This window comes from Lemur catta, chromosome 2 (genome assembly GCF_020740605.2).
Source record: "Lemur catta isolate mLemCat1 chromosome 2, mLemCat1.pri, whole genome shotgun sequence".
NCBI lineage: Eukaryota > Metazoa > Chordata > Mammalia > Primates > Lemuridae > Lemur > Lemur catta.
Window position 1 is genome coordinate 103,482,880 of NC_059129.1, and position 24,651 is coordinate 103,507,530.

Here is a 24,651-nt window from a genome sequence, read left to right on the forward strand (position 1 = left end):
AGAGAAAATGAGGAGGGAGCCAGAAGAGGCTGGAACAGTCACCAGACCTGATCCCAAGCAAAGGAGAAAGGAATGGAGGATTCATGGAAGTGTCTTCTATTGCAGTACAATTTTAAGTAAAGTATACCAATATAGTTTGGAAAGTTTTCAAGAATCTCTCACGAACAGACCTGCCTTAGGATCCTTGTCATGCTCGGTCATTGGGTAAGAATAACCTATGGAAAGCAGCTTCAGCTGCTTTGGAGTGATGGGTTGGATTGCAGCATGCAGTAGCTGAGGCCATTCAATCATACTCCCTGTATTTGGAGATTTGAGAGGTACATTCTCATCGCTGTCAAACCAGGTAAAGTTAATGTTGGTTATACTGGAAACCAAAGTATGGAAACCATAGTTTGAGAACCATGGGCCTTCATGACTTCCATTCTCTCGTATCTGTCTAACCTCATTTCATCCTACTCTCCTATACTCCCTCCATTCCAGCCACCTGGCCTCCATTCTGTTCCTACTCCCTTACCTCCTTAAGGTCTTTGCTCAAATGTCATTTACCAGGAGACCTTCCCTGATTACCCCACACTATTGAGCCTTCTTATCCTGCTCTACATCTTCTTCTCTTCTATAGCACTAATTATCATATGGCAAATAAGTAAATTTATTTCATGTTATATGTATGGGCTATTATCTGTTTCCCGCCACTAGAATGTAAACTTCATGGGGGCAGGGATCTTTGTTTTGTTTTGTTTGGCAATGTATTCCAAGCACCTAGAACAATGCTTAGCACAGCAAAGGTACTTAATAAATATTCGCTGAATGAATTACATGAATTTCTACTGTTCTAGGAAGCAAAGAAATGGAAGATGTTAAAACAAAAATCACTGTTGACCATCTCTATTTTTCACTGCAATCAAAATTTACTTTAGAAAGTTAACAGCAAGAAATTCAGTGTTCCATTAGACTGTAAGAAAAAGAAATATGAACAGAGTATATTTCAATCAGATATGTTTTCCTCTAAGTAGAATAGCAATAGAAATATAAACAGAAATTTTAAAATATATTATCATATACTTACATTCCTGATACTAATGACACTTTGAACACATGCTGAGCAGTGGAAGATGGATTGCCTAAAGCCACATTAAGTGCTCTGTCGATACTGAATGCCATCTGAGAAAGATAGCTTTCTGGTTGCTGTCCATAACCATCGTATGGCACATAGAGGTAAGGAAAGATGCCATGTAGATGAAGACATGTCTTCTGACCTAAAATGTAACACATTACAAAGTTTAGTCTTGAGACACATTTTAACAATACAAAGCTCAGAATGAAAGTCATTTAAATGTTCTAATGCCAACACATCTTATCTAAGGTACGAGTTGAAGAAAATTAACCCACAGTTAAAGTTACCTGTATTAACTACATTTTACAACAGAACATTTGGAAGCATTTTGTAAATATGAGCATTGTAGTATGATTTAAACAGTAGTTTCAATGAAAATAATTTTGACTGTTTTACACTCACAATCCAACTAGCTTTACATACTTCACTGAAACACCCTATAATACCACTTAGCAGTGTTAGGAAGCTTACAAAAATTCATTGAAAGTTTACTAAATAAAATGAATGCTTTACTTAACATTAATGTTTTCAAACAAGAGACTTCCCTAAGACAGAGGCAGCTCTGGGAGAAAGGAGAAGGTAAAAGCAATTCCTTTTCAGTGTGTGGAATCTTGCTATTGGGGGTGGGAAGGAAGGTAAAAATGAAATTTTGCTATTGGGAAAAAAACCAAACCGAAACAAAACACAAAACCCAGACAAAACTGAATCAAAACAAAACCCCTATAGATCAGTTGTAATAGACTTCTGGATATCTCAATTTTATATTTGGTGGAGTGCCACAGGGGGAGATACAATGAGAGGGAAAAAAATAAGCATGCAAACTTCTCCGGAAGCCAATTTATCAGTCAGGTACAGAAGGGGTAAATGGTGCTGACTTGCCAACAGACAATTCAGCTTAGCCATGATAAAGAAAGTAATATGAGTGAAAACCCACAAAAGAAGTGTTGTAGAACAGTAATGTATCCATGACAAGGTTAAGTAATAACAATAGCAACAAAGTAGATGCACCACTACTTTCATGAATCTGGCAGGGCTGTATGGAAGTGGTTCCTGTCTTCAGAGCATTATCCCTAGTTCCCCCTGGGTATGTGCCATTTGTCTAATTCAAACAGAGAGAACAGCAGTGATGGAAGAACACATGCATTTTTCTCATGCTGTCACTCACTATCACTGTGCTGTTCCTGCCAGCGCAATCCTCAGGCTTCTTCCCACCCCTTTTCCCTTCTCACTCTAATTCAGTGGGCCTTTCCTTTTGGTAGGAAAGTAACTATTAGTTTGATTATTTTTTCCCATTTATGATTTAGAATGATTTATATAAAATATGTAGAAACTATTTCTATATTTAGTTGATATCTTATGTTAACACTTTTTATAAGGAATAACATTAGCTTGTCTTATTTTTAAGGTACAGTTATAACGGAATTAACAAATAAATCTGGAATAGTTATTACATAAAGTATAGCAAAATTAGAAAGATCAGTCACATAATGGAATAAGATTTGTGTCCTCCAGACTGTAATATTCTGATTTGAATTACCAACTCTACCTACTGTCACACTTCTGAAGAATTACAAATTGTATTGCTGTTATACCAATTTCAGTTTCTATTTTTAGAAGCAGTTATACTATTTAATTCAAAGGAATGAAAAAAAATTATTTTCAGTTAAAAGCAAATTCTTTGGCTATTTCATTTCCAAATACAATTTGGTATTTCCCAAATAGTGCAGTTTTTAAATTCTTTAAATAGAGAAAATGCAAACTGTATCAATGAGTGAATCTTAAGAAAATATATTTAATCAATTTACTGATGATTTACTGAAATACTTTTTTAAACTTCTTATGAATAAAGGTTATAACGATTACCCTTCTGGACATAAACTACAATTTGATTAAGAGCAGCTGGTGTGCTGAACTCCAGAGTGAAGGAGGTAGGAAGACAGAAGTACTCCCTCGTAAATTGGCAAATAAATTCAAGACCAGTGATTACAGAATTACTAGTACAACAAATTTTACAAGCAATATTGTAAGTTCTTAAAATATTAGTTTTATAGTCAATTATCTTTAATAATGAAATTTTGGGTGAATTTTACAAGAAACAATTATAAAATGTGATTTCTACTAATATGGGCAGAGTGTTCACAAAGTATCTTAAAAATAAATATTTTTGTTTTGGGTTTTTTTGTATTTCTTTAAAAATAATTTTATATCCACTTTTCACATCTCCTGTGAATTATAGGCCAGAAAAACTATTTTCCTTTTTACAGGCTTCAGAATTACAATTTTGGGATATACGTAGTTATTTCTAAAACTTAGAACAACTTTGTAAGTATTATAGGTTAATTTCCCCAGTCACACGGCTATCAAGCAACTAAATCAGAATTTGAAAACAGATAAAATAAAAAACCAGCGCTCTTTTTGCGTAAACATGTTGATTCAATTTAAAAAACCAAAAAGTTCATGTTGTCTTCCTTGATCTTTAATCCCTCAGTTCTTATCTTGTATTGTGATTGCCTGTTTCCTTATCTGACTCTCCCATTTGATGGCAAATTCTTTGGGAGCTGATACTGTGTTCAAATGGATATAATATCCCCAGCACTCACATAAAACACACAGTATGTGTTTAATAAACATTAGTTAAATGAACGAAAGAACCCTCAGCAAAATAGAAAAATGCTTAAAGAAAAAAGGAATGGTATGAAAGCCTCTGAATATTCAAAGAAACAAATCCATGAAAAAAGAAGGACTTTGATACAACTAAGGTAACTTCAATCAGAGTTACAGAAGGACAGGGGTGCACAGGGTTGAGTGGAGTCCCCAGTTTATTGTACTTTCCTATGCTGAATAACCTGAAGTCCCATCCAAATTTGTAATCACACATCAACACAGACATACCTCTCTCTCTGGTACTCCTGCAAGTATGGATGGCTCAGTGACTTATTCACCACCCTTCCTCAAGAACAACCTTCTGAAGAGCAACCACAACACAAAGAATTCTTGCCATGGCACTAACAGCTCTAACATAGAATAAGTGTCATGAAAAATAATAAGAAACAAGATAAGAAACCCAAAAGTTAAGTGAGGAAAGAAAAATGTGTAAAAATGAATACAAAAGTCAATTTCTTTTTGACAACAGTATGTCTTTTATTACTGTAAAATTTGTAGTTCTGTAATAGCATTGCTTTAGTTTGACAAGATACAGACCATTTCCATTTATTTCCCTCTGCCAGCTCCACCCCACATAGCTGTAAAGTCCATAGAGATAAACTAATCTACTCTAACCCCCATCAGTTAAGATTAAGTTCAGCCTTGAGAAAACACCCTAAAATTAGTGGCTTCTCTCTCATAAAAGAAGTCCAGAGGTAGGTAGCTGGTACTAGAGACTCAGCTTTTATTCAACATCTAGTCAGTGGACTAGTTAAAAAAAACCTGTGACTTTAGTACAAAGACTTTTCTACTATACTCCACGGAGTTCCACATAAAAGATACTTTTAGGAATGTTTTTATAAAATTAGTGAAAGTTCTGGTATTTTGAAACCTTCTACTAAATGATTTTGGATTCTTGAAGGATTTAGGACATTGGCTATTACTAGGTAACACGTGGATCTAAGGGAAAAAAATCCATATTTCCCTCCCACTTTATTAAGGTAAAATTTAAGAGGTTTGCAAGGGAAATTCTGCCTATGAGGGTTTAATTTTATACCTTGGCTTCAGACCTACGTCAGAAGCAACTTCACTGTGTTTACCCACCTACAGTTTCCTATATACATGCATCATGTCTTCTTATTTATCCTATCTGCAATCCTAGCAGAGAGCCTGGTGTTCGACACATGTTGGATAAGTATGTGTGGTATAATAAAAAAATATATTTTTGATCTTTATCCCCAGTTCCTGGCACAAAGGTTCTAAAACCCTTGGAATTTCCTGAGCGAGAAGAGTGCCGTATTGCCCAAGTTTGTGTTAAACTCCTGGTCTAAAGCGATCCTCCTGCCTCAGCCTCACAAGTAGCTGGTATGATAGGCACGCACCACCACGCTTGGCTTAATGATGTGGCTCTTGGTCAAGTTTTTAGATAGCTTCTATACAGGGGCGGGTTGTCAGAGGAACCAACCATGTGATTACAGGGTTGGAACTTTCAACCCAATTACCCTGCCTACGAGAGGGGAGAGGAGTTCAAGATTTAGATCAGTCACCAAGGCAAATCAATCAACCATGGTTTTGTAGTGAAACTTTGGTAAGAACTCCTGAAAAAGGTTTTAGAAAGCTTCCTAGTTGGTGAACCTATCAATGTACTGGGAGGATGGCACACCCAGACTCCATGGAGCAGAGAGGCTCCTTAGCTCAAGAGGTTGCTCATGTACCACTTCACTGAATGTTCACTTGAATCCTCTATAATATACTGTAAGTACAGTACTTTCCTGAGTTTTATGATCACTCTAGCAATTTATCACACCTGAGGGGATGGTAGTTTAGCAAACCCCCAAATTTGTAGCTGGACAGGCAGAAGTACAGATAGCCTGGAGATTCCATTTGTGGTTGGTGTCTGAAGTGAGAGTAGTATTGCCTTTACCTAATGGGGCATGCATTCGTACTAGTGTCAGAATTGAATTGAACTATAGAACACTCACAGTTGATGTCAGAGAACTTCTAGTGTGGCAGTCAATATGTAAAAAACCCAACTTTCCATAATTAACAGTAACACAGAAAACAAGCATTAATTTTATGATTAACATGATTCTTTTATGATTAATATGTCAAGAATCTGATGAAATGATGTATCCAAAGTTCACATGTAATTCAATTTGCAATTATAATATTTTAAAAAGTAAGTCAGTAATTCCTCTGATTTTCAATGACTATGAAACTCAGTATGGGTATTGCTCAAAAGGCCCACACCATGTTATACCATGGTCTTTTTCTAAAAAGCCTAGTATTTTTTTTTTTTTTTTTTTTTTTTTGAGACAGAGTCTCACTCTGTTGCCTGAGCTAGAGTGCCATGGCTTCAGCCTAGCTCACAGCAACCTCAAACTCCTGGGCTCAAGTGAGCCTCCTGCCTCAGCCTCCCGAGTAACTGGGACTACAGGCATGTGCCACCATGCCCGGCTAATTTTTTCTATATATTTTTAGTTGTCCAGCTAATTGCTTTCTTTCTTCTTTTTTTTTTTTTTTTTAGTAGAGATGGGGTCTTGCTCTTGCTCAGGCTGGTCTTGAACTCCTGAGCTCAAACAATCCACCTGCCTCGGCCTCCCAGAGTGCTAGGATTATAGGCGTGAGCCACTCACCCAGCCTAAAAAGCCTAGTCTTGAAAAATTAAAGTGTTAACAATGCTTTTAAGCTTGAATCTCTAAGAAATTCTTCACCTTTCAGCTTAAATGTCATAAAAATAACTAGTGTTTATTAACCTTAGCTAAAAATAAAATTCTGGCTTATAAAACAAATACTTTTTAGTTTCAGATATTTTAGCCACACTGGTCAGGCTTGCAGTATTTCAACTGAAAGGTAAATAAACCAAGGTCTCAAAGTAAAATGAATATTCTGATTATGATTTGAAAATTCATCTCAGACAAACTGAAGCAATGATTTTCATAGTTAATCAAAATAAACTTACTGTCTGATCAAATTTGTATATAATGCCTTAATTTACTCTCAAAAACAAATAAAATATAGAGGGTAATTAACATTATATGCAAGTCTAGTAAATTATTCAAACATACCTTATGGCAGCTGAATACTAAAGGACCTTAAACTTTTACATATCTACAAGAAAGTGAAAACACAACCCAAAGAATGGATGAAAGTATCTGCAAATCATATATCTAGTAAGGGTCTTATATCTAACATAAACAAGTCTTATAATACATTAATAAAAAGACAACCCAATTTAAAAATGGGTGGAGATTTCCAGTTCCAAAATGGAAGCATAGAAGCAAGCTAGCTTCCTTCCCTCCAACAGAAAACCAACAACAAATCTATAGTACCAAGATCATCATCAACAATATCACAGAACTCAAATATCAGAAGATGGTTCCCAAGACCACAGGACAAGTGAAAAAACTCTCAGCAGATGCTAAGAGAATAAGACTTGCATATTTACAATGCTCCTCCTCCAAATCTGTCCACCACCAGCATGCAGAAAACTGCCCCCTGACTCACAGTTTCTACTGCAGAAAAAAATGACATTAAGGTGGACAACCAACTTCCCCACCATCTTACATTCCCTGGCAGGAGACGCATCCCTGTACCAACCTATGGGAAGCATTGAGAGTGCCAAAAGGGAGGAATATCCCTGGGTACAGCCAGAGACAAAGGGGGGATATGGGACTACCATCCCCAGCCCTGAAAATTCTAGTCTGTAACTTGGCCAAAAGAGGCACTGAATTGGAGTGGCTGTTCAGCAGCACCATGCTGTAGGAGGTTCCCTCCACAGGTCCCCTGGGCAAGAACCTCTAACCAGACTTCCCACACTACCAGGATACCCCCTTTAGGACCTCCCCCATTCAGGAGGCATGGCTCTCTGTTTACTAGAACCAAGACAAACCTAGGCTTAAGGTGCCATCTAGTGCCACAAAGGAGGCAGTGACCTACTAGATTAAAAAAAGAAAATCAACTGGGAAATATCAAAGAATCTCTAAGCAAATATATCCAATAAAAACCAAAACAAGCTGGACAGAGAAGACTGGAATAAATAACAAATCCTTCAATGCAAAGACACAGATGTACATTTACAAGAAACAACAGAAAACAGGGAACCATGACTTCCTTAAATGGACAAAGCAAAAAACTAGTGACTGACCCTAATGAGACAGTGACATGTGAACTTTCTGGTCAAGAAATCAGGCCGGGCGCGGTGGCTCACGCCTGTAATCCTAGCTCTGGGAGGCCGAGGCGGGTGGATCGCTCGAGGTCAGGAGTTCGAGACCAGCCTGAGCAAGAGTGAGACCCTGTCTCTACTAAAAAAATAGAAAGAAATTATCTGGCCAACTAAAAACATATATACAAAAAAATTAGCCGGGCATGGTGGCTCATGCCTGTAGTCCCAGCTACTCGGGAGGCTGAGGCAGTAGGATCGCTTAAGCCCAGGGGTCTGAGGTTGCTGTGAGCTAGGCTGATGCCACGGCACTCACTCTAGCCCGGGCAACAAAGTGAGACTCTGTCTCAAAAAAAAAAAAAAAAAAGAAATCACAACAGCACTTTTATGAAATTCAGTGAGTGAGCTACAAGACAACACAGAAAAGTAATTCAGAAATTTGTGAGAGAAATGTAACAAAGAGATTGGGGGAAAAAAACACCCCCACATCTTAGAACTGAGAAATACATTGGCTGAACTGAAAAATTCATTAGAGGCTCTCAATAGCAGAAAGGATCAAACAGAGGTAAGAATCAGTGAGTTCAAATATAGGCCACTTAAAAATACACAATCAGTGGAGAAAAAGAAAAAAGAATGAAAAAGAATGAAGACTACCTATGAAATATAGAAAATTACCCAAAAAGACCAAATATTATAATTACTGTGTTTCAGAGGGAGTTGAACAAGAGCAAGGGGTAGAAAGCTTCTTCAAAGAATTAACAACAGAAAACTTAAGAGACAAATATCTAGGCATAAGAAGATCAGAGAACCATCAGAGATCGATTATCCCAAATAAGACTGCCCCAAGGCATATAATAATCAAACTCTCAAAGTCAAAGACAAAGCAAGAATCCTAAAAGCAGCAAGAGAAAAGAAGAAAATACCAAAGAAAATAATATATAAAGGAGCTTCAATTTGTCTGGCAACAGACTACTCAATGGAAACCATGTAGGCCGGCAGGGAGTGGGAAGACATTTTCAAAGTGTTGGAGAAAAAAAACCTAAAAAACCACCCTGCTTTCCAAGAATACTGTATCCAGCAAAGCTGTCCTTCAAATGAAAAGGAAAGATAAAGTCTTTCGCAGAAAGACAAAAGCTGAAAGAATTCACTATCACCAGATCTATCTTACAAGAAATGCTAAAGGGAGTTCTTTCATCTGAAAGAAAAGAACACTAATATGCAAAAAGAAAGCACATGAGAGTATAAAACCCACTGGTAAAATAAAGCGCACAGACAAACCAAGGATACTCTTAATAATGTAATGGTGGTATGCAATTACTTGTAACTCTAATATGAAGCCCAGAAGACAAATCTATCAAAGAAATAATACAGCAATTTGTTAAGAGATAGGCAATATAAAAATATGTAAATTGAGAAAACAAAGTCAACATGAGAGGAAGTGGAGTTAAAGTGTAGAGGGTTTTTTTTTGTTTCATTTTTCTTTGTTTCTGGTCTTTTCTTTGTGTTCTAAGTTGTCATTTTCTTAAAGTAACTTGTTACATCTATGTTTTATGTAAGCCCCATTGCAACTACAATGCAAAAACCTATAACAGACTCACTAAAAATGAAAAGTGATGAATTAAAACATATTATTAGAGAAAATCACCTAACCACTAAAGAAGACAGTAAGAAAAGGAGAGAGGAGTTACAAAACCAGAAAACAAACAAAATGGCAGTAGTTAAGTCCTTACTTATCAATAATAACACTGAATATAAATGGACTAAATTCTCCAATTCAAAGGCATAAAGTATCTGAATGGATAAAGAAATGAGACCCAACACTATATATGCTGCCTACAAGAAACCCGCTTTACCTATAAAGACACACACAATGGGTGAAAGTAAAGATGTGGAAAAGAAATTCCATGCAACTAGAAACAAAACAAACAAAACCAGAAGCAGCTATACTTATATTAGATAAAATAGACTACAAGTCAAAAACTACAAAAAGAGGCAAAAGTGGTCATTATATAATGAACAAAGGGTCAATTTGGTAAGAGGATATAACAATTATAAATATGTATGTACTCAACACTGTAGCTCCCAAGTATATAAAGCAAACATTAATAGATCTAAAAGGAGAGATAAACTGCAATGAAATAATGGTGAAGGACTTTCACACTACTCTCAGGAATGGGCAGAGCATCTAGACAGAAAATCAACAAAGAAACAGTAGAGTTAGGCCGGGCGCGGTGGCTCACGCCTGTAATCCTAGCACTCTGGGAGGCCGAGGCGGCTGGATCGCTCGAGGTCAGGAGTTCGAGACCAGCCTGAGCAAGAGTGAGACCCCGTCTCTACTAAAAATAGAAAGAAATTATCTGGCCAACTAAAAATATATATAGAAAAAAATTAGCCGGGCATGGTGGCACATGTCTGTAGTCCCAGCTACTCGGGAGGCTGAGGCAGTAGGATCGCTTAAGCCCAGGAGTCTGAGGTTGCTGTGAGCTAGGCTGACGCCACGGCACTCACTCCAACCCGGGCAACAGAGTGAGACTCTGTCTCAAAAAAAAAAAAAAAAAAAAAAAAGAAACAGTAGAGTTAAATTACATACTAGATCTAATAAGCCTAACTAACAATTAGAGAACATTTCACTCAACTGCTGAAGCATACACATTCTTTTTATCAGCACATGGAACATTCTCCAGAATAGACCATATCTTAGGGCACAAAACAAGTCTGAACAAATTCAATAAAGTAGAAATCACACCAAGTATCTTTTCTGACAATAGAATAAAACTAGAAATCAAATAATACTATACTACTTCACAGGTAGTGCAGGTACTTCATAACAGTGTTTTCAAATTCCTTCCTCCTGTCCCTTATAACATTGCAGTCATTAATTTCATGTATCCATAAAGTATAATCACTGAATGTGTTCTATTATTTTGAACAATTAACTATCAATAAGAAAATAAATGTTTTTATTTTACCTTCACTTATTCCTTCTCTAACACTCTTTGTTTCTTTATGTAGATCTGAGTTTCTGATCATTTTATTATCATTTTATTGATCATTTCTATATCATTTTATTTTTCTCTGGAGAACTTCTTTTAACATTCTTGCAAGGCAACAGGGATTCTCTCAACTTTTATTTGTCTGAGAAAGTTTATTTCTCCTTCACTTTTGAAGGATAATTTCACTGTACACAGAATTCTAGGCTGGTGGCCTTTTCCTTTCATTCCAACACTTTAAACAGTTCACTCCCCTGTCTTTTTGCTTGGTTTGTGAAGAGAAGGCTGTTGTAATTCTTATCCTTCTTCCAGTATAGGTAAGGTGGGTATTTTTCCCTGCTCTGGTTTCTTTCAAGATTTTCTCTGTGTCTTTGGTTTCCTGTAGGTTGAATATGATATGACTAGGTGTACTTCTTGAAAATCCTGTTTGGTTTTCTCTGAGCTTCCTGGATCTGTGGTTAGCGTCTGTCATTAATTTTGGCAAATTCTCAGCCACTATTGCTTCAAATATTTCTTTTGCTCTTCTCCTTCTGATGAGCCCATCAAAGGTAGTCTTCATTTCTACTAGTTTTTTTTTAATTTCTAGCATTTCCTTTTGATATTTATAATTTCAATTCCTATGCTTACATTACCCATCTGGTTCTTGTATATTGTCTGCTTTCTTCATTACAGCCCTTACCATATTACTCATTATTTTAAATTCCCAATCTAACAATTCTAAAATCTCTGTCACATCTAGCTAAGAGTTAAGACTGTTATATTTATCGTTTGCTGTAGCTATAGGTATTAGAAACTACATTTCTTTTAACATCCTTCTTTTTGTCTCTTATTGTTCTGAGGTTTCCCCAGAAACTATTTAAATAGAGTGAGTATATGCCTTGAAGTTCTTTCAACTATAATGTTGTTATTATACAGGAGCCTGTTGATATGGGGGAAGAGAAGAGCCTACTGATGTAGGGGGAGATGATATGTTATAGTTCTATGATTAGGTTTTAGTCTTTAAGTGGGCCTATGCCCATGGGCTGTGACCTTCTTAGGTGCTTTTCAGGTTTCTCCACCCCTTAGGTGAAACAGGAAGGCTAGATGGGTCTGGAGTTAGATATTTCCCTTTCCCCAAGTTGGTTAGGCTCTGGTAGCCTCTCTTGTGGGTAGGTGGAGAACAAAATACTCTGGCACATTTCAGAATGATTACTATTCCCACCCCTTTGTCAGGGGCTTGAGAGTATTTTTTTTCTTCAAGTCTTCACTGTGTGAACTTGCTAGGGCTCCTGGCAGAAAATTCACAAAAGAGAGGGAATCCTTCTAAGACTGGGCTCCCCAGGAGTTTTTAACCGTAAAACTAATGCACACGTATGAGTTTCCAATTCATTAGTTACAGTTTAAGTTTTCCTATCAGCTTCTGGCTCCACTGCCTTCTGCTCCTGGTAAGCTGTAATTCTCTGTATTTGCCTGTTTCACTAGGGGGGAATTAGTTTACCCTGTGACCTCAATTTTCTGATGGAAATAAGAAGAGTTATTGCTTTTCAGAATGCTAAGCTTTTTTCTTGTTGTGAGGACATGAATCACACCTTCCAATTCTTTACATGTGTGGGCCAAAACTTTGGGAATTCCTCTGTTCTTTTGATATATTCCATCATTGTTCAATTTCTTCCTTATTTTCTGGAACAGTAAGATGTTCCAGGTTCATCTTGTACTTTCTCTGCCCCTGCCATGTAGTCAGCAATTTCTCAAGGGAGTCTTGGTTCCTTTTAGTGGAGAATGCTATTTAGAAATCAGCATCTCGACGCTAATCACGCTAATTGCCATGGGGATGTCATTACTTCTATGACCTCTAGGTACACAGAACTAGAAAATTTACACATTTATATAAACACACACCCCTATATTTATTTCTGTATTTATCCTTCTCTCTCTATATGAAAAACTATGAGTTCATAAGGATACCTCCAATTCCAACCAACAACCCAAAGACATTCTCATCATCTCCATTTCCGTATCTCCCTTTTGTTTAACAGTGACAAATATGGCTCCCGTTATGCTAGATATATGTACTCATTTGCACAAGCCTAGAATACACAAAAAGTAGTTTCAGAATTACTAATCCCTACCACTGAGAAAAGCATAGCTACTAACTAGAAATCAAAATTTGTTTCTTCTTTTCTGTAGGGAGAAGGGTGGTAAAATTTCCTTACAGTGAAATGCACAGATACTAACCATACCTTGATTAATTTGGTAAATGTGTATATCTTTATCAAGCTATAAAGTATTTCCATCACCCAAAAAATTCCCTTGTGTGAGTGGAATCACTGGGTTTTATGTTTAAATTCATGAGAAACTTCCATTCAAATTTTCCAAATGATTGTTTCAATTTATACTCCCACCAGCAATGCATGAAAGTTTCAGGTGCACCATCACATTCATGCTAATCTTTGGTGTTGTCAGCCTTTTTGATTGTAGTCATTTTAGTGGCCGCATAGTGTTATCTCACTGTGGTTTTAATTTGCATTTCCCTTATGACCAAATTATGTTGAACACTTTTCCATTGGATATTGGATATTTGTATATCTTCCCTGGTGAAATGCCTATAAAGTCTTTTGCTGATTTATTTTATTGGGTTGTCTTTTTATTACTATTAATAAATTGTAGAGTTACTTATATATGTAGACACAAGTCTTTTGTTAAATGTGTTTTGGGAATATTATCTCCCCAATTCTGAATTACCTATTCAAATTACCTATTCATTTTCTTAATATTTTTTGATGAGCAGTTCTTAATTTTGATGATGTCACTTTTATTAATTTTTTAATGGTTAAATTTTTCCTGGTCTTAAGAAATCACTGCCTCTATCTTTCCTCTCACCCCTACACCTATTCTCTTTGTTTTCTTCTAGAAGCTTTATAGTTTAAGCTTTTACATTTAGGTCTATGATGCAGATCTAAGTTTTGTGACTGGGACAAGTTGTTTGTTGAAAATTATTTTTAGACTCATATAAATATTCAAGTGTTCAAAACTATTTGTTTTAAAGACTTCCCTTCCTTTTAATGAATTGCTTTGGTTCCTTTGTTTAAAAACAATCAATTAGTCATTTAACTGAGGATCTAGTTCTGGACTTTCAATTCTGTTCGATTCATTTATTTGGCTGTCATTATGCTAAATCCATGGGGTCTTGATTTGTAGTTTTATAGTAAGTCTTAAAACCAGGTATATCAAGCCCTACTTTGCTATTCCTTTTCAAAACTATTCTCACTATTCTAGGTCCATTGCATTTCCACAAATGTCAGAATCTGTCAAATGCTACCAAAACACTTTGTGGTATCTTGATCAGAACGACATTGAATCTACAATTTAAGAACTGGCATATTAACAATATTGATACTTCTAATCCATGAATAAAGTACCTTTCTCCATTTATGTACGTCTTCTTTATTTTCTCTCAGCAATGTTATGTTTTTCAGAATACACATCTTGCACATATTCTGTTAAATTTATCCCTAAGTCTTTTATACTTTCCCGTGTTACTATAAATGGTACTTTTAAAATTTCATTTTCTAGTTGTTTGTTGTTATTGTATAAAAATAAAATTGATTTTTGAATATTGTTTCTTGTAACTTTGCTAAATTCACTTATTTTATCTGGTAGGTTCTTGCTTGGTTTTTCTGCTTTTAAGATTTCATAGGGTTTTCTATGCAGATGATTATCTTGTTTGCAAATGAACATTTCTATTAATACTTCTCCCTTTCCAATCTGAATCCTTATTTTTGTTGTCTTATTGCACTGGCTGGTACCATGAAGAAAGGTGGTAGGAGTAGGGGACTGTCAGTTTATCAATTGTATTAATCTTTCCAAAGAACGACTTTTGATTTCCTTGCTTTAACTCTATTGCTTGTCCATTTTCTACATCATTACTTTTAACCTGTTTCCTTATACTTTGGATTTAATTTATGCTTCTTTTTCTAACTCCTTAAAGTGAAAGCTTAGACCAATGGTTTTTTAAAGCTTTTCTAACATTGGCTTTTAATTATAAATTCCCTTTAAATATTACTTCTGCTGTATCATATAAATTTTGATATGCTGTGTTTTCACCGTTTGTTCAGAATATGTTCTCATTTCTCTGGACCCAAAGATTATTTAAGACTATTATCTAATTTCTAAATATGTAAATAGATATATTTTTGTTTATGGCTTTTAATTTAATTCCATTGTGGTGAGGAACCATAACCTGTATGATTCCAATCCTTCTATTTACTGAAACTTATTTTACGGTCAGTATATAGTCTATCTCAGTGAATGTTCCATGTGACCTTGAAAATAGTGTATATTATGAGGTTATTAGGTGTAGGGTTCTATATATGTGAATTAGACTGAGTTGGCTTACAGTGTTGTTCAAGTGTTTCATATCCTTATTGATTTTCGATCTACCTGTTTTACTGAATACTGAAAGAGCAGTGTTGAAGTCTTCAACTATAATGCTGGATTTATGGTTCTTTGTTTCTCCCTTCTTGTCAGTGTTTCATCAAGTTTTTTGAAGCTCTTTTATGCCTTTTTCATCTTAACTTTTTATCATTTTGAAATGTCCCTCTAATTCTGATAATACTTCTTACCATGAAGTCTACTTTAATATTTAGCTACTCTAGTGTTCTTATGACTTCTTGCATGATATACATTTCTCCACTGTTTTACTTTTAAACTGTCTTTATCCTTATATTTAATGGGATTCTTATAAGATGCATATAGCTGTGCTTTGATTTTTAAATTAGAATAATCAGTCTATTTAAATCTAATGTAATTATTTAAGTGGTTGGGTTTAGGATTATCTTGCTATTTTGTTTTCTATTTTTCCTGTTTATTCTTTGTTCATTTTTCTTCTTAACCTCCTTTCTTTTGGCCTGAAAAATTTTAGATTCAATTTTATCTTATTATTTGTCTTACCTATACCTCTTTTACTGGTTGTTATAGGATTTATAATATGCTTCCATTCCTCCCCATCTTTTGTGGTTTTCGTTCCCGTAAAGTTTACCTCTACATGCTACAAGCTCCATAATCCACTGGCATTATTTTTGCTTTAAACAATTATCTTTTCAAGAAGTTAAGAAAAAAATAAGTACTTTATATTTACCTACATATTTACCATTTCTGGAGTTCTCCATTTCTTTGTGCAGATCTGAGTTTCCATACAGTATCCTTTTCCTTTAGCCTGAAGAGCATCCTTAATATTTCTCATAGTTCAAATCTGCTTATGATGAATTCTTACAGCTTTTGTTCAAAAATGTGTTTATTTTTCCCTAATTTTTGAAGTATATTTTAGCTGAATATAAATTCTAGAGTTTTCTTTTAGAAATGACTTGTTTTATTTCTGATAAGAAGTCATCAGTAATTCTTATGATTGTTGCTCTGTATGCAGTTTGAGAAATTTTTCTTGGCTACTTTAAAAATTTTTTATTACTGGTTTCTAAGAATTTGATCATGATGTGCCTTGGTGCATGTGTATGCATGTGCATGTCCTGTTTAGGGTTTGTGTTGTTTATAGGTTTTATTGTGTTTTCATTTAAATTATTGAACATACTTACAATGCCTGTTTTGAAGTCCTCTTCAGTGAATTTTGTCACATACTTCATTTCTGGGTCTGTTTTTATTGATAGATTTTTCTCTTACTTATAAATTACATTTTCCTAATTCTTTATATATCTAGTAATTTTTAAATGTACACTAGGCATTGTGGATACCTGCTTGTATGTGGATTTAATTGTCTTTTTCTTTCAAGAGTGTTAAGCTTTGTTCCAGCAGGCAACTAATTTACTTGCAGATCAACCTAATTGTTTTCAGCCTCATTTTTAGGTTTGGTTAATGCAGGTCCAGAAAAACTTTTACTCTAGAACTACATTAACCCTACTCCTAAGGTGTGGCTTTTCTGGGGTTTCTACTGAATGCCTGGAGTATTCAAAAAGGTCCCAATACTCTGAATGGACAAAGTTTGCATATTTCGCAGAACTCTGCAAACTCTGGTAGTTGTTTAACTTAAGCTTTCCAACTGTTGTTCTTTCCCTGGAAATCTCTGCCTGGCCTCGTAGAGTTTCAACCTGTCCATACACAGCTTAGCATTCAGCCAAAGACTGTTCACTTATTCATTTTATGAGGGAATTTGTAAAAGACTATCTTCAGTGTTTTCTTTCAGCCTGATATACGACCTTAATGTGTAGTACAGGCCAGGAATTCTTAACTGTTTTATAAAAAGCTATTTCCCAAAGCTCTAATATCACTGAGAATTGATTTTAAGTACTCCAAACCAAACAGAAAACAGTACCCATCATTATTCGTATTCCATTCCCTGTGTAAAATATGGACAGATAACAGTGAGTGAACAAAGTATACAGTAATTGTGACTGACCTGGAAATCTACCATGTACAGAGGCCTTCAAAAATTTCCAATATCACACTGTCGAAGAAACAAACCCAGATGGATTCAAATCTAAGGGTAAAAACTATATAAAAGAATATTTTTAAGGCATCAGTCTAGAAGAGAATTTTAAAAAGAGGCATAAAAAGCATAACCACAAAAGAAAAAATCATGACTTTGTTTAAATTAAAATGGCCAAAAATATCATAAACTAAGTAAAAAGAAAAACACAGACTAGGAAGAGATGTTTCCAATGCATTTAACCAGCAAATGATCGAGTACCTAGAACATATAAAGAACTCTTACGAATGAATAACATAACTCCAAAGAAAAAGAGACAAAAGAATATGATGGGACGATTTCCACAAAAAAGGAAAAAAATTACCAATAGTATAGTAAAAGATGATCAACCTTGCTGCTTACTGAGAAAATATGAATTAAAATAAAGAGATACCATTTTGTCGACAAAAATTTTTAAAAACTAATAGTGCCAAATGTTTGTAAGGAAGTATTGAAATAGGAGCTTTCATTGTCCTGATGGAAGTCTAATTATTCTTAGGAGCAATTTGGCACTATCAAATACAGTTCAGAAGTATATACACCATGACCCAGAAATTATGGTCCTAGGCATATGTCCTTGAGACTTGTCCAAGAACATTCACTGCAGTATTATTTTCTATTACAAAAATGTAGAAAGGGGGGATAACATAGATGTTTATCAATGAAAAGAATGGATACATAAATTACAATTAGGAAAATTGTGCACAGCAAATATTTAACTACTGGAAGCCCTTCCCCACCACTCATTTTATATATGAGATAAGAGATTGAGAGTACCTACAGTCACACAGTTAAGTCGATGAGAGTCAGGACTAGAAGATCCTCAAGCTCTTGAAGCGTAAGTCTAGTGTTCTTTTCATTACACCAAAACACCACTCCAAACAAGTTATTTTTATTTATTTGTTTTTTATTCATATATATATGGGAGAGTATGTGTGCAATTTTGCTATTTTGATATTAATAAATTGTACTGTGGTGAAGTCAGAGCCTTCAGTGCATCCATGACTGGACCAATGGCACATTGTACCCACCAAATAACCTCCCATCATACCCTCCCACTCTCTCACCCCACTTCAAACAAGCTTTAAAAAAATCCTCCAGGGATATATTTTTTATTGAATAAAATTAGTAATTTATAAAGAAGTATTCTATTTATAGTCACATCATGGATATATTAATATTTTTTAAAATAACCACTGTGATACTATATAATGAATTCTTAAAAGGACAGGGAAAAACATTCAAAATTACAAAGTAACTGAATTTAATGCAAACATTTAAAAATCTGTAAGAGTATTTGTACAGTTTTAATAACACAGACTTTCCATAATCCATGGTCCTTTCTAATCCTTACTTTCGCTAATGCCAATTCCAAATTTACCTGGCATTTCTCAAATGATGTCTCCCAAGCATTTACCCTATATATTCTGTTACACAAAAATAATTTATGTATTTATCAATTTCTCCTGTTTAACCTTATAAACTGTCAAGAAGAATACTCCCTAAATTTAGCATTCATAGAAAACTTTTAGCCTTCCAAGTCTCCTCAAGTCTGTCAAATCATCCATATCTAATCCTCTATTTAGAAAACCTACCAATCTATCTGCTATGGTTTGAATATGCCTCACAAAGTTTATGTGTTGAAAATTTATCCCCAATGCAATGGTGTTGAGAGATGGGACCTTTAATGGGTGATTAGGTCACAAGGGCTAATTTTGCCCTCATGAATAGATTAATGCTGTTATCGTGGGAGTGGGTTCCTGATAATAGTATGAGTTCGACTTCCTTCCTCTTGTTCTCTCATCCACACTCTTGCCATGTGATACCTTCTGTCATATTATGACACATCTGGCCCTCACCAGATGCAGCTTCTCAATCTTGGACTTCCCAGCCTCTAGAACCCCGAGCCAAATAAACCTCTATTCTTCATAAATTACTCAGTTTGTGGTATTCTGTTATAGCAGCACAAAACAGACTAAGACAGAAAATGGGTACTGAGAACTGGCACTACTGCTATAACAAATACCTGAAAATGTGGAAGTGACTTTTGGAACTGGGTAGGGGGTAGAGACTAGAAGAATTTGGAGGAACAGGCTAGAAATAGCCTAGATTGTCAAGAATGAAGCGTTAAGGGCAACTTTCATGAACAAAGTGTTAAGGGCAATTCTAGTGAGGGCCCACAAGAAAAGATTTGTAGGTAAAGTCTGGAACTTCTGAGAGATTACTTAAGTGGTTGTGATCAGAATGTTGATAGACATATGGACAGTAAAGACCATTCTGATGAGGTCTCAGATGTAAGTGAGAAATATCTTATTGAAAACTGGAGTAAAGGCCACCCATTTTATAAACTGGCAAAGAACATGGATGAGTTGTTTCCCTGCCCTAGGGCATTATGGAGAGCAAAATTTAAGAGCAATGAACTAGGATATCTGGTGGAAGAAATTTTCTAACCAAAATATTGAAGGAACTATGTTGCTACTTTTAACTGCATATAGTAAGATGGAAGAAAAATAATTTAAACATGAAATATATAATTAAAACAGAAGCAAAATGGAAGGATATGGAAAACCCTCAGCCTAGCCATATCAATAAAAAGCAAGTTCAGCCCTCTCTTGCTTGCTCTCTCGCCCTTTTCTCCACCTTCCACCATGTGATGATGCAGTAAGAAGGCCCTTATCAGATGTGGACCCTCCAAACTTTGGCTTCCCAGCCTCTGAAACTATAAGAAATAAAATCTCTGTTCTTTATAAATTACCCAGTCTCAGGTATTCTATTACAGGAGCACAAAATGGACTAAGACACCATCTCCTCTTAAAATATAAAAGGCAGTTCTTCAACCCATAATCTTTATGTTCCTTTCCAGAACACAGTTAACTTAGTTATTCTGAGCTAAGGATGAGAACTATTCTGTACTATCAAACGTACTACCACTTTTCCCCATGATGAAAGCCTGTAGTGGCACCATTCAAGGTGTTCCCAAGTCAGCACAATAAAACTGAAGGGACAAAAGTAAAGGAACAGTAAGTGAAATCGTCATTTAGCTGGACTCTCCCCCCACTTTCCCCACCTCGCCACACATGCATACCCTACCCCTCAGCCCAATCTAGATGAACTTCTGAAGCTGAAGGAACTGGAAGAATTTGATGTATCTTCCTCAGAGGCAAAAAGAAAATCTATGTATCTATTATATTTGATGTACATCCCAAGGTAAGCCTCCCCTTTAACAGGTTTCCAAAGGTCCGAGGTATTCTGTTAGGTCATTAGTGAGTGGCAATGAAATTGTGAAAGGTGTTTTCCACAGCTTGTTGGGAATTTAATATTTTTCCTTGCAAGAAGTGGTCCAAAGTCTGGAAAAAGTGGTAGTTAATTGGTGCAAGGTCTGGTGAATACAGTAGATTACAGAGAGTTTCCAAGTCCAGCCTCTACAGTTTGAGCAGCATTGTTTGCACAACATGTGGTCGAACGCTGTCTTGCAAGAGGACTGTCATGTCTCTGTTGACCAATCTTGGCTGCTTAATCGCAAGCATTCTCATCATTTCGTCTAACTGGTTGCAGTAGACAACTGCTGTAATCAACTGACCAAGATTCATGAAGCTATAGTGGATAATACCAGCGGTGGACCACCAAACAGACACCATTACCTTTTTTTGATGAATATTCAATTTTGGATTGTGTTTTGGCACTTCATCTTTATCCAACCATTGTGCCAAACGCTTGCGATTGTCAAGAAGAACCCATTTTTCATCACACGTAACAACGTGGTGTAGAAATAGTTCGCCTTTATGTCATGACAGCAAAGAAAGGCAAGCTTGGAGATGATTTCTCTTCTGACGCTTGTTTAATTCACGCAATACCCATCTATCCAACTTCTTTACCTTGTCAATTTATTTTAAATGGTCCAATATTGTTGGAATAGTCAAGTCAAACCTTGTTGTTAATTCACGCATAGGTTGAGATGGATTCACTTCCACTACAGCTTTCAGCTCATCATTATCCCCCTTGGTCTCAGGTTGCCCACGTGGGTCATTTTCAAGATTAAAATCACCAGAACAGAACTTCTTAAACCATCAGTGTACTGTGCGTTCATTAGCCACATGCTACCTAGATATCTTATTGATATTTCGAGCTGTCTGCGCTACATTGGTTCTATGACACAACTCGTATTTGAAAATAACATGCATTTTTGACTTACCCATGGTTTCACAAAAATTGCTCTAAAAAAAATTTGAAAGATAATCACAAGCCAAACTGTGTGTTTGAAAGAATTAAGATGTACCTTCACAATAAAAATAAAACAAGAAGTGTCAAAGTAAAAAGTCAGAGGTATCAGCTAACTTAGTACTTAAGGAAACTGGACATTTCATACCTAATTAACCTAATAAAAGACCACCTATCTCACAAGGACACAATGAAATACAAAGTATCTACCTGGGAAATGCTGGACATCTGAAGATGCTATATTAATTTGAAACGTTCCCATAACCAATCAGGTAAGTGAGTATACCCTTTGAGCCAAGGTCCTAATTCTCCTAATGTAAGAACACATTAACTTTAGACTTAATCTATCATACACATCATGACCCAAGAACTTAGTCTATAACACAAATGAGGTAGGATGAGATCAACTGATTTATCCTAGTTCACTTACAAGTCATAATCCTTAGCTTATAATTTATGGGAATAAAATGCCAATTATTATTCTGAGTGAAGAAAGCTAAAAGTTTAAGATGTCATCAGAGCACTGAATAGAATTTTGTAACAAAATTTCCCAAGCGCCAGTTGCTACATCAAGGACAAATGATGGTCTGATTATCAACAGCTATGGCAAAGGCTGCTATTTAGAATTTGGCTTTACCTTTAGGTGTGAGGTTCTGAAAATTCCTGTGAACTTCTGCTTTTACCCCAAACAAAACTTTTTGATATAGCCAAGATAATATGCCTAAAGGGCTACTTGCAGGGTTCCCCTATTTCAAGTTTAATGAAATGGACTTACTTGAAAGAAAAAAATGCCAGGGCTACAATATCATCTGCTCATTTTTCCTTTTTGCCATTAGAAAAACTTTATAAAGCAGGCTAATATTTAAGGTATACTTTCCTCAACTGGCAAAGAGAATTCAATACCTTTTATCCTACTTCTTTCCCAGAAATATGGTGGCCAAAGTGAGGAAAATTTATAGAAGGCAATGATTAACCCAGAGAATTAACCCAAGGAGTCAAGCAACTAATCATCTCATGATTTTCAACAAAAACTTTTGGGCCAAATTAAAGTGTCATTAAGAATATATCTGAAGAAAAAAATGTTAAGAATGCAGATAAGATAAAGAAAGTGAAAATTATTAAATAAATTCAGAAATTGGCATATTAAAGTTATTCTTACAAAGCTTACAAAGAAAATTTTAAAATATTTTCTGGCTTAGCTGTTCTTAAGAAATTAGGGAAATATACCAGCAGTCCACCATATATTTTTACTCAAAACCTAAGTATGTGCAAGGCTTTATATAGGTAATGTGGATTAAAAAATGAATTAAATAGTCTCCGCCTTTAAAGAACTAGGGATGGGGTTGGGGCACTAAGTTACACTACACGATATAACAGAGATGGAAACAAAATGCTTAGGGAGCCCAGAGAAAACAGAAATTAATCAGAAGCAGCGTGGCAGGAAAGGCTTCATAAGAAGTGATATTTGCTCTGGTTTTTAAAGGATGGGTGGGAATTTTAACAGACATAGGAAAAGAAGACTGGAAAAGGTAGAGTAGGAAAAAAATTGAACAGTTTAAGCAAAGGTATGGGAGCTAGAAAAAAGTATAGAATATATTCAGGAAACTCTAAGCATATGAGTGGGGCTGAAATATAGGGTTCACGGTAAAGAGACAGAAAAATGGGAAATAAGACTAGAAAAGAAGAGTGGAGACAGAGGAAGTCACGCCACACAAAAAGTTCATTTTTAGCAGTGGGGATTCAAATGATTTTGTGCTGTAGAGACATATATAATCTAGGCTCTTACTATCAGATGGGTCTGTGTACGAGTTAAGTTTCACTTTAACAACTGTGCTGTCTATAATCATTAATTCACCACCTCCTGTGAGATTTAACAATTAACAATCAAAATAAATGCTAAGGTTGGTTAAATGCTAAATTTAAGCAAACCCAGATGCTAAATGGTAAATGTGATTACAGATAAATTGAGTGACCATATGATTTGTTGGTTAAACTGGGATTCTTGAGATTAAAGGGGGACACAATTAATAACTATGCTAGTGTAAATTAGGAACATCCCATGCAAACTAAAATGAATGATTACCTTAGTTATAAGAACTCCCAAATCACAGGGACTCACTACTTTTTCTTCCTTAGATTTCCTTCAGTAGAAATCTCCTACTGTGAAGCCATAGGAGAATCTAGTATTTGATACTGAGATTAGTGGCTACGGCATTTTAAAGAGATAGGCACATATTAAAAATGAATAATAAATCTACTCTTTTTATAGTAGCGAAACTTGAAGGATGAATAACTTCATGTAAATGTGTATAAGACTTCTTAACTAATGACAACCATGAAGACAGAGGAACTATATACTGATTACTAACCTCACAAGCACATTTAGATTCAGATGGTATTTCTTGAGCTTCTGTGTTTAATTTTTGCATTTGAAAGAGTTAATTTTCAACTATAGCTACTATTCTAAAACATATTAATTTTTAAAAACACACTTAAGGGAAATAATCTGTGTTTATTACTAAAATTCCAGAACACAGTTGACGGTTTGCAAAAGACTGTTACATGGGTGGGTGCAACGCTTATCCTTTAGCCTCTTGCCAAATATCATACCACATGTGTTCTGAATCACCAGTAAACCCAGATGCCCTTGTGTGAGAGATCTCAAATCTAACTTTCAAATGCTTGCTATTACAAAATCCTTACAGAGAAAGATGCAATCTCACTAACACTAACCAGAAATTAACTGAGAGACAAAACAATCCTATGGTCTTAATGAGACAACGAAATCAAGAACTTCTAATCTAATACCAGGATTCTGGGAAAGTAATTTAATCTCTTTGTAACTATTTTGGTCAAAGTCTAAGACCTAATTAAAGAAGATCTTAACACTGCAAAAAGAAATTAACATTTTCATGTTTTTAAAAATTCACCTTATGTCAGAGGTTGGTAAACATTTTCTGTAACAGACAAATACCAAATATTTTAGGCTCTGTGAGTCACAGAGTCTCTCTGCTGCAACTGCTCACCTCCTGCTGAAGCATGAAAACAGTCAGATATGATACATAATAAA

The 24,651-nt window shown here is 35.4% G+C and overlaps 1 protein-coding gene across 3 annotated transcripts in view; it reads right to left on the reverse strand.

Moving 5' to 3' along the window:
- REV3L (REV3 like, DNA directed polymerase zeta catalytic subunit) overlaps positions 1-24,651 on the reverse strand; it is a 170,057-nt gene that overhangs the window by 108,258 nt on the left and 37,148 nt on the right. For all 3 annotated transcript variants that reach the window (XM_045544191.1, XM_045544190.1, XM_045544192.1), the window contains exon 2: positions 1,067-1,256. In XM_045544191.1, coding sequence (XP_045400147.1) covers positions 1,067-1,256 — 190 coding nt within the window. The remainder of the gene's footprint in view (positions 1-1,066; positions 1,257-24,651) is intronic.